Source organism: Chaetodon auriga, chromosome 3 (genome assembly GCF_051107435.1).
Source record: "Chaetodon auriga isolate fChaAug3 chromosome 3, fChaAug3.hap1, whole genome shotgun sequence".
In the NCBI taxonomy this organism is placed as follows: Eukaryota; Metazoa; Chordata; class Actinopteri; order Chaetodontiformes; family Chaetodontidae; genus Chaetodon; species Chaetodon auriga.
The window spans coordinates 19,680,937-19,694,491 of NC_135076.1; the positions used below are offsets into that span (position 1 = coordinate 19,680,937).

Here is a 13,555-nt window from a genome sequence, read left to right on the forward strand (position 1 = left end):
GACTCTTCATGAATGCTAGTTTTGTTACACATTTGTTAAATGTGTAAATAAGTACCTGTTTGTTGACAGTTGTATCAATCTTCACGAGGACGTAACATGGCAGTAAAGTGTTTACAGCTTGTTTCTGCTGCCCTCACGTGGCCAAAAACGTTTAAGAAAGTGAGTACAGTTTGGTTTTTATCCAGGTCATTCACCACTGTGTAACTACATTACCAGCATCTTGACGTCCCTTCACTTTTGCTGCCGTTCAAGGAAACTTGCTTTTATTGGCGTTTAAGTCTAACCAATCCCCAGAGCTTTGTTCACAATCTGTCCAATCACCGGCGACGATTAATTGGCGGGAGAGGAAGAGGCAGGACGTCGCGCTGCCATTCCGACAAATCAGCGCATTCGCTTCACCGAAAAACCGGAAGCACATTGGTGGCGCGCTGTCGGTGATGTTGTTGTCATATGTGACATGTAGCTACGAACCGGTTGCTATTTCTGTCTTTTTTTCTATATAAATATAACGTTTGTGTAAAAAGAGAATGGCAGCAACAGTGGCCACACCTGTCTCCCCCCCGGAGCACGAGCCTGACCGGTGTGGGAGTGAGGAGGAGAGCCGCGGGGCCGAGGCAGAGGAGGAGAGCAGCCAGCAGCAGGGAGGCCCCGCTGCTGCCGTGACACACAGCCGACTGTCCAAACTCCCGTTGGCCCGCATCAAGGCGCTCATGAAGACCGACCCAGACGTGTCACTTGCCAGCCAGGAGTCTGTGTTCATCATCGCTAAAGCCACGGTAAAAACACGAAGCAAGTCCTGCAGCAGGACAAGATGCGTAGCGTTACTCCCTACTCTTAATATGATGCGATTTCGACTTGAAAGCTTGTCAGTAACGAGATATTTATCTACGATCTCATTCAATACGATTCTTCTCAGTAATAAATGATCAATTTGTCGAGTAAAGTTCACTTTAAAGGACCCAAATCTCTCATACCACATGTAACCAGGACAGGTATCACCCAGTCATATTATTTAATATGTTGTGTGTATAATTACTAACAACATAGTCAGTTTTTCTTAAAATGTGCCATATTTGAGTTTACCAAAAACTTGAAGTCAGGTCCCATTTCCTTAAAGTCCATGTTGGTATTGGTGAGAATATACACATATTTTAAAGAAAATCATATCAGTGTAAGTTAGTTTCTGAATTTGTTTTGTTTAGTAACGTTAGTGCATATCTGTGTTCCAGGAGTTGTTTGTTGAGATGATCGCCAAAGATGCCATGGTGTACGCCCAGCAAGGGAAGAGGAAAACTTTGCAAAGAAAAGACTTGGGTAAGAAACTCTGAGTGCAGTTTGCAGATACATACAGAGTCAGTGGGCTTTAAAATGACTTTACGACGTTACAATTGGTCAGCTTATGACTCAGATCAGGCTGAGACAACTTAGATGGTGTGAAAATAGTTGATATGGTGCTGATTTTTGCAGAGAAAGTCAAATTGTTTTTGTATGCTGATGCAAGTGAACATGTGGCATATTTAATAGTGCAGCTATATAGAAACCTAAAGGGTCTATTAACCAGTTTTGACCTTTATATCTCCCATCTCTCCTCTCCCTTCTACAGATAATGCAATAGAGGCCATTGATGAATTTGCATTTCTTGAAGGTAAGCCTTGCCAGGACGCTAAAAAAATGGCAGTTTTAAGGCCTTTTTAGGCCTGTTTCTATGAATATAGTTACATTCCCCAGTACCAGGTTGAATTAATATCCCACATGTGTAAGATAATACATCAATATACAGTTTGTACTAATTCATCTTTACTGTCTCTGCAGGCACACTGGATTAAACACGGCTTCAGGAGAGGAGAACATTGAACATCCACAACCATCCAAGAAACTTTGTTACAGGGACACGATTTGTTGTGAAAAACTTTGCGGTACTTTTCTAAGTCATACGCTCAAATTGGATATTTATAAATGCTTTTTCTACAATGTGCCATTAAGATCTTTCATACTTACAAGATGTCAGTGGTTATGTGTAAATGTTTTGTAAATATTTGTGAAATACTACTGTACAATGAAATAAATTTAAGTTTTGAACAACCAGTTTCTGTGAGAATGAAACAGTCTGTCTTCATCAGTCTGTTACACCCTGAATTACTAGTAAATATGCAGCTGTCATTGTCTTACGTGTTGTCATTCTGTCTGTGATGAGTGTCAGAATACAAGTTTGTCGTGGTTTTGGATTTCCCACATTTGCAAAAACACACAAATAAGTACTGTAACATTAGAAAGAAATGCATGGTACTCACAGTCACGATCTAATACTTAAACAGGACTGGACTCTGAAACATCCGTCCAGGCCAATCATGAATCACGAATCCCTGGTAGATCTGAGTAACTGAAGGCACTTCCACATGAGAGGAAAGACAGTACAGTTGTGTATTGTGAATTTTATAGACACTTTCCTGCAAAGCATGGTTGATTACATTATTCGTTTTTTAAATGACTTGGACAGAAGGGGTGGTTGTGATATTATGATGGGCTGGCCTGACACTGGCCTGAATTCTCCCAGCGCTCCTGATGGCCTGGCAGCCCGTCTCTGTTTTTGCCTCGTGGTCAGCGCCTCCCCAGCTCAGGCAGTGTGCCCTGTCCTTTTCTATTGCCATGTCTGTTGAGTTGAATGCCTCGGCTCAGCCACACCCTTCCAATAAATAATCCGGAGTTTCGTGGAAGTGGGAGCCAAATAAACTTTCTTTTATCAGATTATCAGAAAACACGAAAAATATGGAGTGAATCAAGCTTCCTCAGGAAAGACACCATGATGGGACTGATGATGAGTAGCTTCCACATGCGCCATCATTAAGGGTTGATGATAGCGTAGCATCATGTGGTCGACAGCGACTGTGCCGAGGTGAGATACAAGCAACACTCACAGTTGGGAAACTACATTGTTCAACAACCAATAGCTCTCTCCTGTCTTCCTGTACAGCACAGGTGGATCATTCATAACATGCTGCACCAAAGAGTGTCAAGACCTCTGTCCAAGGTGCTGATCCCGGGACCTCCAAGGATGTGGGAGCTGTCCAGGGTGCTGCCCTTGTTGACACATTTAAAGGAGGGCTTCCTGCTCCAGAAGTGTGGCATCTAATCTGAGCTGAGTGGATTAGCTCAGTTAAACTGATTTCATTGTAGGAGACATGACAGTAAATTTAGCTTTTTGTATTTGTTTTCTTGTTTGTTTTCTTTATTATTTGAAGGCCCCACTCTGGTATTCTCTCTTCATCGTGGTCATCTCAGTGCTGATATGTTGCTGTTATCCACTCATACTGATCTGAATTTGCTGCCTGATATGCCAATTGGCCAATTGGCCAGTAGAATAGAGTTTAAAACTATCCAATGGCATCGCTAATGACTGCGGCATAGTTTTGGCATTTCTGCACTGCTGTTTCCTGGTGATTATTGGCTGACATATGTACTGATGCTGATAGGCTGTATCTGTGATAAGCTAATATCGGACTGGTTAGCATCAGTTGAAGCACAGAAAACTATTGGTTACAGATGGATAGACGGTTTCTTTTTACTAACAATTAATCTCTTGGAAAATTGATCAAAACCTAATATCATATCATGTTTAATCCTCCATTTTGCTGTCGCAGCAGAACATTTTTGACGCACATACAGTCCAGTACAAGCCAGTGGTGAAATGGCGAAGGTTATATTTCTTGCTCAACAGGTTTACGGTGGTACGACACTGAGAAAATCACACCGAGCTTCGAGTTTGCATTAGGAATGTATCTGAATCTCTGTGGACCTGGGATGTGTGTTGTTCTTCCTGGCAGCATTTGTTAAACACATCCAAAGTCTTCAGTTTCACACTCTAGGCACAGTCAAGACCCCTCGAGTTTTTGCAGTGGGGATTTTCAAAATAAATGCCTGAGTGTGTTTAAGCTGATTTTCTGGGTTTAGTGTTTCGGGGAGTAATGAAACAGAGCTGTGAGAAGCACAGATGTTTGGTTCCAGAGGAGCACCAGTCAACTCCCTGCAGAGGAATGCCTGACTGGCACAGAGGAACATGGAGTGCTCTTTTCTAATAAAATGTAATCACATGTTGAAGGATTGGACATCATTTTATTTCCACAGTCAATAAAGACATTCCATTAAGGAAATCTCATGTGAAAAGAAAATGTAGACCCCCTGGTCCTCTCTTACATTGATGGGGAAATGACATGCTGAGAGAATAAACTTTGGTCCTTTGTGAAAATTTGTCTCAATCCTTGATTTTACTGTTAAGATATTTCAAATAATCTCATTAGAATGACATTTATAATCAGATCACAGACTAAGGTAAAATGATTTTACCCTTAGATAAAACACCTCCAGGTCTTTGTACAAAATGCTAGCAGATCTGTGAAACGGTGCTGAGGCACGGCGTTGCTTTCAGCTAACTGCTAACATCAGCACGCTCACAGTGATAATGGTAACATCATGTTTAGCATGTTAGCGCAAATTAATATTAAGCACAAAGAACAGGTGAGGCTGAAAAAAGGTCAAAGTTGAAATGTTGACCTGATGAAAGTGCTAGATGGAAAGGTAAGAGATCACCAAATTTATTACAATTTATCTTGACAGAGGATTTGAATTTTTGTACCAAATTTTTCTTCCTCACCACCACACAAGTACTTCCTCATGGGGGGTTACTGGGTCCCTGTACATTAAAGAGTATGGTCTAGACCTGCTCCATATGGAAAGTGTCAACTTTTTTTCTGATTTGGCGCTATATCAGTGAAAATTTACATTTAAATTGAGATTCAAATCCATCCATTAGTTATTGAAACATGTCACTTTAAATTAACAAATGTGAACATCGTGATGGCCCCAGAGGAAAGGTCACACTGTGTCTCTGCGCCATGGACATCTGTACTGACTTACAGACTCATGTCAGTCTGCTTCAAAGTGGTGAGTGACTGACTGACAGACCAGCACTGCATACATGAACAATCTGCCAGCAGCACCTCTAAAGCTCACTAACTGACACAGAGTCGGTTTGTTTAATCCATGGAAAAACTGCAGGGAGTTACGAGCTGGAACCAGTTCTTTAACTGGGAACACAGATTTGTGTAAGAATCACATAAATGATTTCCAGATCATCTCAACGTCTTTAGTGCCGAAAAGAATGAAAAAAATATGCTGTTCTGCATTCAGAAGGTCATTCCGTGCAGCTTGTCTGTTTCACACACCTCCCCACTTGCCTCATTTCAAAGATTAGTTGAAGTATTGCCCCCTGCATTTTATCCCTCGCAAATCCCTTCCAGGTACAGTGAGATCTCTTAGGCTGCATGTTCAGCGCGCTGAAGCGAGCCCTCCGACATCCCCAGGAGGCCATGCTACCCCTCCATACATCTCAGGTTCTCCACCCCCTCAAAGAAGAACACACTACCCCATCAGCCCCACTTTTCACCACTATTGCTTTTATTTTTGATTGCCCACATGTTTGTGAGTGCGCACACTTTGACAGCAGATATTTTAATGGCTGCAAAGATATGCAGAAAATGTATCTGGCTCACAAGCCGGCCTGTAGTCATGTGGAAGGTATGTTTTTGCAGCTGACATTCCAACCTGATTTCTTGGGTCAATTTCTTGAACAGTTAACCCCACCCCAACACACACACACACACACACACACACACACACACACACACACACATACACACACGCACACACACACATACAAACATTAGGTTTTCATCACTTCTGGGGACGTTACATAGACTGTATTCACCCTAAAATTTAATGATTTACAGTATGGGGACCTGATTTTGTCCCCACAAGTAAGGAAAGTTCCCACAATGTGAGTAATACATGTGCACAAACATGCAAACACACACACGCATGCGTGTATATACACATTTTTACCCCAACCTCAGTGCACAGGCTGCATATTTTCACAGTCCAGGGTTTGGACATGTATGCCCATAAAAGACATACAGTTGCCTTAATGTCTGAATATTTCTTAGTTCTTCCAATAAGTGTTTCAGGAGCCAAAGGATAATTTGTTCAATCTTAAGATGTGTTTAACCACAGGAACTTCGGCAGGCCCATATTGATATACCGTTACAAAATGTGTCCATAACATTTCCCAGATTAGTGTCAAAAGCAATATTTCCTTGCATGAGAAGTGACTCATGGTTCCAGTGTTGCCTTGCCAATGTACTTAACATTTGTCTACTTTTGTTTTTCCAGCGTACAGTATGTCCAAAGGTATTAGGCTAATGAAGTGTGATGTAGTATTTTAGTTTGTGAGCTTAAATTATGTATTTTTAACCTTGGGAATACTTTCATAGTGTTTTTTTTTTCCTCATAATTTCTGCAAGATTCTTTAATGGAACCACCTCAGTGGTTTTAGTGAGACCATTTTGTAAGTCAACTGTTAGTGATGCAGCAGTGTGTTGCATTCCTGCATCATTTTCATTTGGTGATGTATCTTGGTTCTTCTTGCAGATAACTGGCCAACATAAATAGCATGGCTCCATGTCAGATGTTTTCCAGCATATCTACAATGGAAAATGATAGCAGAAGTCTTTTCAGTTATCTAAACCATCAACTATAAATGTCAGACATTGGTGTCAATCCAACAGGAATAACTTAAGGGAAGATACAAGTTTTTCCACCATCCAACAGCAGCCTCAGTAGATCAGAATCAGATGCAGCCACGAGACATGTTACATTTTTATCCACGTTCAAGGATACAGTTTTGCACAATCCCTGCTCCCATGCTTTCTAATTAGTTGTCATTCTGGGAAAACTTAGAGCAACTTTGTAACCAAGCAGTAAATATAAGTTTTGAACAAATTGGTAATGTGTCCCTAAAATACCACACAAGAGAAATGTTGCACATGTGACCACACAAACAGTGGTGGCATGGTTCTGGAGTACACTTCTGCATCACTGCAACAAGATAAAAGAAGAAGATTTTCTACTAGTGTTTAGTTGATCTTTAAAGTAAATGGTCTGTTGAGCCAAATTTACAAGAAAACACACTTTTCCCACTTACATCCTTCATTTTAAAATTACTCAGTAATTCATAGCTGTACCAGCTCAGTTCCACAAAAGTTGGGACACTGTGTAAAACAGAAATAAAACAGATTTAATCATTTGCTTATCCCTTTTGGCAACTGCTGAATTTAAACAACAGTACATTTTATCTCATCAACTTCATTGATTTTTGTACATACATGCTTATTCTGATGCTTATTCTGATTTGATGAAGCAACATGTTTTAAACAAGTCAGGACAGGAGCAGCTAAAGACTGGGAAAGATGTGGAACGCTCCAAAAACACCTGTTTGGAACATTCCACAGGTAAACAGGCTCATTGGTAACAGGTGATAGTATCATGATTGGGTATGAAAAGGTCATCCTGGAAAGGCTCAGTCGTTCACAAGCAAGGATGGAGCGAGGTTCACCACTTTGTGAAGACATGACTGTATAAAGGATATTACTACATGGGCTTGTTGGTAAACACAGTTCATTTCAAATGATTGCATTCTATTTTATTTATGTTTTACACAGCTTCCCAGCTTTTTTGGAATCAGAGATGTAGTGAAAAAGAATCCTGAGAACTGCTGTGGATTATCAGTACCCAGGACATGGTCAAGGTTTTATTAGCCTTGCTTTTGATGCTTCACCACAAATGACCATTCACTACCATCAAACTTGGGTGACATTGTATTTTCACTGATATCTCAAAATCTCATCAAGTAAAAAAAAATCGCTAGCCATATGTTTGGGAGATGTGGGTGATGGGAACCTTTAAAGACATGGGGATAAGCAGCACTACAAGCGAAACACAATGCAGTCAAAGACAATTAAATATTTCCTGGCCACAGTAAGTGTGAATGGAGCAACACTAATGTGAAAACGCTCTGGGTGGTGTTTCAGAGGAGACAGCAACATAATCATGTATTATTATCATGAATTCCAGCTCAATTGTAGTTATCAATTAGCAAGGAACATTAAACACTATGTCATTTTAATGTGTAAACAATGTGATGTGGCAGTAAGTCTATCATTCCTCATCAGGCCTGTGATCAGTCATTTTATACACTGCTGCTGTTGGCGGCATTGTCTAACTTTGGCATCTTCGTGTGTCATTTTTCTCGACAGCAACACTGGTTCAAAGGAATATCTCACTGAAACAGATGCAGGCCCATCAGTTTCTCTGGTTTCTCTCCGTATAATCAGGTCCCGATGCTGAAACCTCTCTATAATGGATTTAGATGCTTGACTCTCAGATGGAGCCTCAAGCTTGTTCTTGTGGTGTTCAGTTATGGAAACTAACTAACAATTTTATTATGATTTATGGGCAGACAGGGTGAGGCTGCAGAGGCATATTTTTCAAACATCTGAATCACTTTATTGGCCAAATATATTACATTTATTTGGTGACTCTGGTACATTTTCATAAGCTAAGCCATAAAAAATAAATCAAAGCAAGAAAACAAAAGCTGGAGTCAAATAATGGCCGGGGCTTGGTCTGTTCTGTAAATTAGAGACATTATCAGACAGGCAAAACAAAAGAACGCACTTTGAATTTTATCACAGGAGGCTTGTAATTGTAAAATCAAACATACAGCAGTGTGTCATCAACGTAGAAAGAAGACATTGTTTTGACAATAACCTGAACATTAAAACAGAAAACAGCAAGAGGCCGAGGATCAAACCTTGTAGAACACCACTTTCAAGATGAGCAGTTAAAGAAGCAAGCACACTTTATTCATACGGTATGAAAAAGTAACACCTTTTGGGAGATAAACAAGACAAAGGCAAAAATATCCAACAAAAACAAGCTGGTTTAAGTGTGCAACCTGCAAAAGACAAAGTCTAAAATCAAGAGTTAAACCAAAGGAAACACATGGGTCTAAGAAGCTTTTTAAAGATGCGCATCAATTTGGCTTCTCTGAGGCTTTTCCAAAGTCAGTAAAACAAACACACAAGTACAGGTAGTGTTCAGTTTTATAATACAGGAATAATTAACATTTCATGTCACATGTCAGCACCTGGCACTTTTAAACCATTCACTTACACACGTTGTCGTTCATGACAAATAAATTCAGTTTATCACAGCTTTGAAGTGTGTTTGGCATTTTGTCTGGAATCCCTCAGCGAACATAACTCTGCTGTGAGGCTGATCCAGATGCACAAGTCAGACACGCCTACTGTTCGGCCTAAGAGTTTCCACTGCTACCTTATATAGCTGCAAAACAGGGTTAATTGAATATCACTCGGAAATGGATTCTTTTTGTAGTATGTATTTATGGCAAATCAGGTCTGATCATGTAATGTGAAAGCTGCAGGGTGATTTTTTTGTTGATTTCATCCGTTAAATCTGTTTCAGTCCTGGAGGGGAAATTGCACTGAGGACAAGAGACCGAATGAAAGAGGTATTTAAAGCCTCAAATGAGACAAATGAGGCTTGGCATCCTGAGTGAAGAGGCAGGAAAGGAGAAAAGAGTGAGAGGTGAGATGAGTGTGAAAGAGGAAGAGAATGGGGGGGGGGGGGGTTTAGCTGAGCGTGAGAATGACTGAAAATGGATAAACAGAGGGTGGGAGGGAAAGACGGTAAGACAGAAAAAGAGAGGTGGTGGAAGTGAGTGAGTGAGAGATGGGCAGGGAGGTATAAAGAGAGGGAGGGAGTAATATAAGAGAGGCAGCCATAGAGGGAGAGGTGACAGAGTAGATTATCCTCCTCTCCTCTCCTCCTCTCTGCCAGTCTCATCATGTTCATGCTGCAGATGTTGACTGTTATCTCTCTGACTGTTATTCTCCTGGCATCTGTGGAAGGTAGGACACAACCATACTTACTCTCTCTGTGTGTGCATGTGTGTGTGTGTTTGTGTGTGTGTGTGTGTTTCATGGCTTGCATGCACCCTGCAGGTGGACAGTGTAGCAAAGGGAGCGATGGCGAAGACAGAAAAGGAGAGAAGAGGGAAAGAGGGATAGCAGCAGCAGCAGGAGCAGCAGGGAGGGAGGCATGGATGTAAACAGAGGGGCAGAACGCAGGAGGACGAGCATCTGAAATCACACAACACTCACACAGAAAGACAGCAACTGTGTCAGGGCTCAGTCTGTGTGATGGTGTTGTCTCGTTTTGCTTTTTGAAATTTTGTGACAGCGCTGGAAGTGCAGTGATGTGCCTGAGGATGGATTCGAAAATGATCTGTGGCATTACAAAGCAGCACTGTCCTATTTTACAGCTCTTATTGCTCCTGCTGCTTCCATCACACTTTAATTTGTTTACACATTTGCTTTGGATGAGAAGGCATCATGGCACACCCTCCACACAAACACACACTCTTTCTCTCACTTTCTCTGTCTCTCATTTCCCTGCCATGGTAGTATGTTTTGCAGCACAATGGGATGCCATTGTAATTCCTCTGACATTCTTGTGTGTATATGTGTGTCCATATGTGAGTGTGTGCATATGTAACTACAGGGTATGTGCACATTCTGCAGAACAGATAACATTTCGCTGCCTGCAAAAGCTGCAAAAACACAGTGTTTCAGTCTTTGCTGATATCAGAATATTGACTTCACGGTGATTCAAAATCATGATTTGGTGCAGTAAATATATATGCAAAATGTATTGTAATGTAATGTTGATATTATTTCTGATAATGTGCAATAATGCATGCTGTTTGACACTTTTGTGGCTACCGTGTTGTGGCTTCAGTGTTCTGTTCTCACTTGAGAAAAAGATTTTCACTTTCAGATGACCTGGTAAAGTAAGGCTAAAATAAAATCCAAGGTGTGAAATAGCAGGCAATAAGCCAGCATAATTAATTGCATTTGACACCAAGGAACTTCAGTTCCATTCTGTCAGTTCGATTGTGTCAGACCATCTCTCTCATATTTTCTTACTCCTGTTTCATTGTCTTTGTCCCTCTTTTTCCCAGGTAAAGGCGTGCAGATGCAAAGGGATGTCCAGTGCTGCATGTTGTACTCCCAGGGCAAGGTGCGTACCAAAGATGTGTTGCGGTTTGAGGTGCAGACGGAGGGGCCCGACTGCAGTATACAAGCCATCATGCAAGTATTTCAACTATCCACTCCTGGAGCTAAAGAGCACACAGCAATCTGCAGGCATGGAAAATATGCCTCTCGTTAGAGGAGGGCAGAGCCGGGCTGAGAGGCATTGTCATCTTTCCAGGTCATGTTGTTATGGCAGGGCTTGGAGCTGTAATTGCCAGGGAAGTAAGAAAAGAAATATGTGGGAATAACAAGCCATCTGAAAATACCTTCCGAGCCAGCTGAGCCCTGCCGCAGCCAGTCAGTCAGAACAGCAGGGTTTAGTTAAGTAAACCATTCTGCATTGTGATACCTATTGTTTCCAGCAGGTCAGGGAAATCTGATGTAGCTGGGGAAGGAGGAGCTTCCTTTTTCATGTGGTCCAGTTAGCAAAAACATTGAGTTCTCATCCAGTAGATACAATAGTTTCTTTTGGTCCTCTCTATTTCAGTGGTTCCCAACCTCTTTTCTGCAACTTTCCTCACTTTTGAGTGTAGTTTGACTCCTGTCTACCTTATTTGACTCTATTTCCATCATCTTATATCATCTTTTCTGTGTAATTCCTTTGGGCTCAAATACTCAGAGGCTTTGCTACACCTGACAGACTATTTCTAGTCCTTGTTGCTGAATCATTGCTTGTGCCAGTCCTCTGCTTCCAGCAGATTATAATGTGAGGTTTCTCTCTTTTTCCCTCTTTGTCCACCAGAAACTTGCACTGCCATCCTGTGTTGTGTAATAAATGCTATGTTCTTTTTATAGTCTTTACACAAAGAAGGCAGTGAAATGTGCAGACCCCAGAGACCGGAAGGTGAAGAGGTTGCTGAGAAAGCTCCTGCAGAGACAGAGAACCAAGGCCCACCGAACCATGTGGCTCCTTCCTCATGACTACCTGCCTGTCATGTCAGAGGTCAGATACAAGCTTTATGGCTGTTACAACCTCCCACAATGTATATGTCAAATGTGAAAAATGAAAGTACATTTAAAAGCTTTTCTTCAGCCAGTGTGGACGATGGATGTTAATTTGACAGACTGAGGGAGATTTTCCTGTTACTTGTATGTTTTGTGAGACATTTACAGTTTTCTCCCTCTTGTGATCATCAGGACAAGAAAGATAACTGGGCGGTTCTCAATGTGGAGTGATGGAGCGCCCTCAAATATGGAGGAAAACTCATAGTCATAAGTAAGTTTGTTCTCACCATTTGACTATGTTGAATCTCATGCGAGTCTGGTGCATATGTCAAAGCACCTCTCTGATAATAATGATAATGTCTTATCAGATATTTTTGTATTCCACTTCTCTACAGGCCAAGTAAACTTTCAGCAGCTCGTCATCTTTACACGGCGACGCTTGCTGAGTCTCCAGTCGTCTTGTGTCTCTCTCTATCTACAATATCTGTCTCCCTGGGACCAGACCTGGGCAGCAATACCTATTTAAATGGCTTTAGATATTTAAACATGAACTGTGCTTGAAATATTCTCAAGCACGTGGCTGGGGCAGCCTCAACAGAGGAGTATTTACTTGTAAGATAAGTTGAATTGATTTTTTTTTAATGGCTCATACTGTTATTTGCCAGAGTCTGCCTGGAAGTGTCTCCCTCTACAACAACATTACTACTCGTGGCTGATGTCAAATCAGTGAAAAAGGTGTAATTAAACAAACGATAAATGAGCAGTGATATTAATATTGTATATCAGCAAGATACTCTATGCTTATTTGTGACTTGTATACCTTCCGTGATGTGTAATGACACTGCACACAGTGCAGGCTTTGACCTGATATATTTGACTGTTAGACGGGTGAAATCAAAATGGGGTCAGAGGGAAGATTTCGCCTGGATACGACTTCCTGTGTCACATTAAGAGCAAATGTTCTTGATATCTTGTCCACTCTGTATATTAACTGTTTGTAAACTCAGTATGAAGTCTATCTTTTAAAAAGAGGCCCTCAGGCATCTACCAGATGTTTAAATATCTACGCATTTGCAGTTTACATTTGTCTTTTTCACCTATAGTCCGTCACGAAACTATGCCAAAGCATTCATGATTCAATTCACCACATGGCAAGGCTGTTAAAACTTAGAGGGCTCAACTGTGTGTGAAGCACACAAGTATTGTATTGTAGAAGAATGCACTGTATGTTAAAACACAGTATCTCAAGTGAACAATTTTATAAATTAATCTGAAATAATAACTGGAACAGCCTCTTTTTTGGGCGTGTGTGTGTGTGTGTGTGTGTGTGTGTGTGTGTGTGTGTGTGTGTGTGTGTGTGTTTGCATGTCTTGTTTACTACACAGTACACTTTATTCAGCTATGCTAGGTCTGTGGGGGGTTCACCACTTCAGTCCAGACTGGAATTTCTCAACAAATATTGGATGCAGTGTCATGAAAAACATTCATGCTGCCCTGAGGATGAATTGTAATGATTTTGGTGATCAATTAGCAAATGTTAGCATGCTAAGATGCTAAACTAAGATGATGAACATTGTACTTTTTATGCATAATACACTAATACA

At 41.1% G+C, this 13,555-nt stretch overlaps 2 protein-coding genes across 2 annotated transcripts; both read left to right on the forward strand.

The window, feature by feature from the left end:
- Nucleotides 1-408: 408 nt before the first annotated feature.
- pole4 (polymerase (DNA-directed), epsilon 4, accessory subunit) lies at nt 409-2,086 on the forward strand. The gene is made up of 4 exons (XM_076726787.1): nt 409-776; nt 1,230-1,314; nt 1,604-1,645; nt 1,813-2,086. The coding sequence occupies exons 1-4, from the start codon at nt 528-530 to the stop codon at nt 1,824-1,826; spliced, it is 390 nt and encodes a 129-aa protein (XP_076582902.1). The 5' UTR covers nt 409-527; the 3' UTR covers nt 1,827-2,086.
- A 7,512-nt stretch (nt 2,087-9,598) lies between these two features.
- On the forward strand, nt 9,599-13,233 carry ccl44 (chemokine (C-C motif) ligand 44). Its single transcript, XM_076721819.1, has 5 exons — nt 9,599-9,821; nt 10,934-11,063; nt 11,802-11,949; nt 12,144-12,222; nt 12,347-13,233. The coding sequence occupies exons 1-4, from the start codon at nt 9,758-9,760 to the stop codon at nt 12,180-12,182; spliced, it is 381 nt and encodes a 126-aa protein (XP_076577934.1). The 5' UTR covers nt 9,599-9,757; the 3' UTR covers nt 12,183-12,222; nt 12,347-13,233.
- The last annotated feature ends 322 nt before the right edge of the window (nt 13,234-13,555 follow it).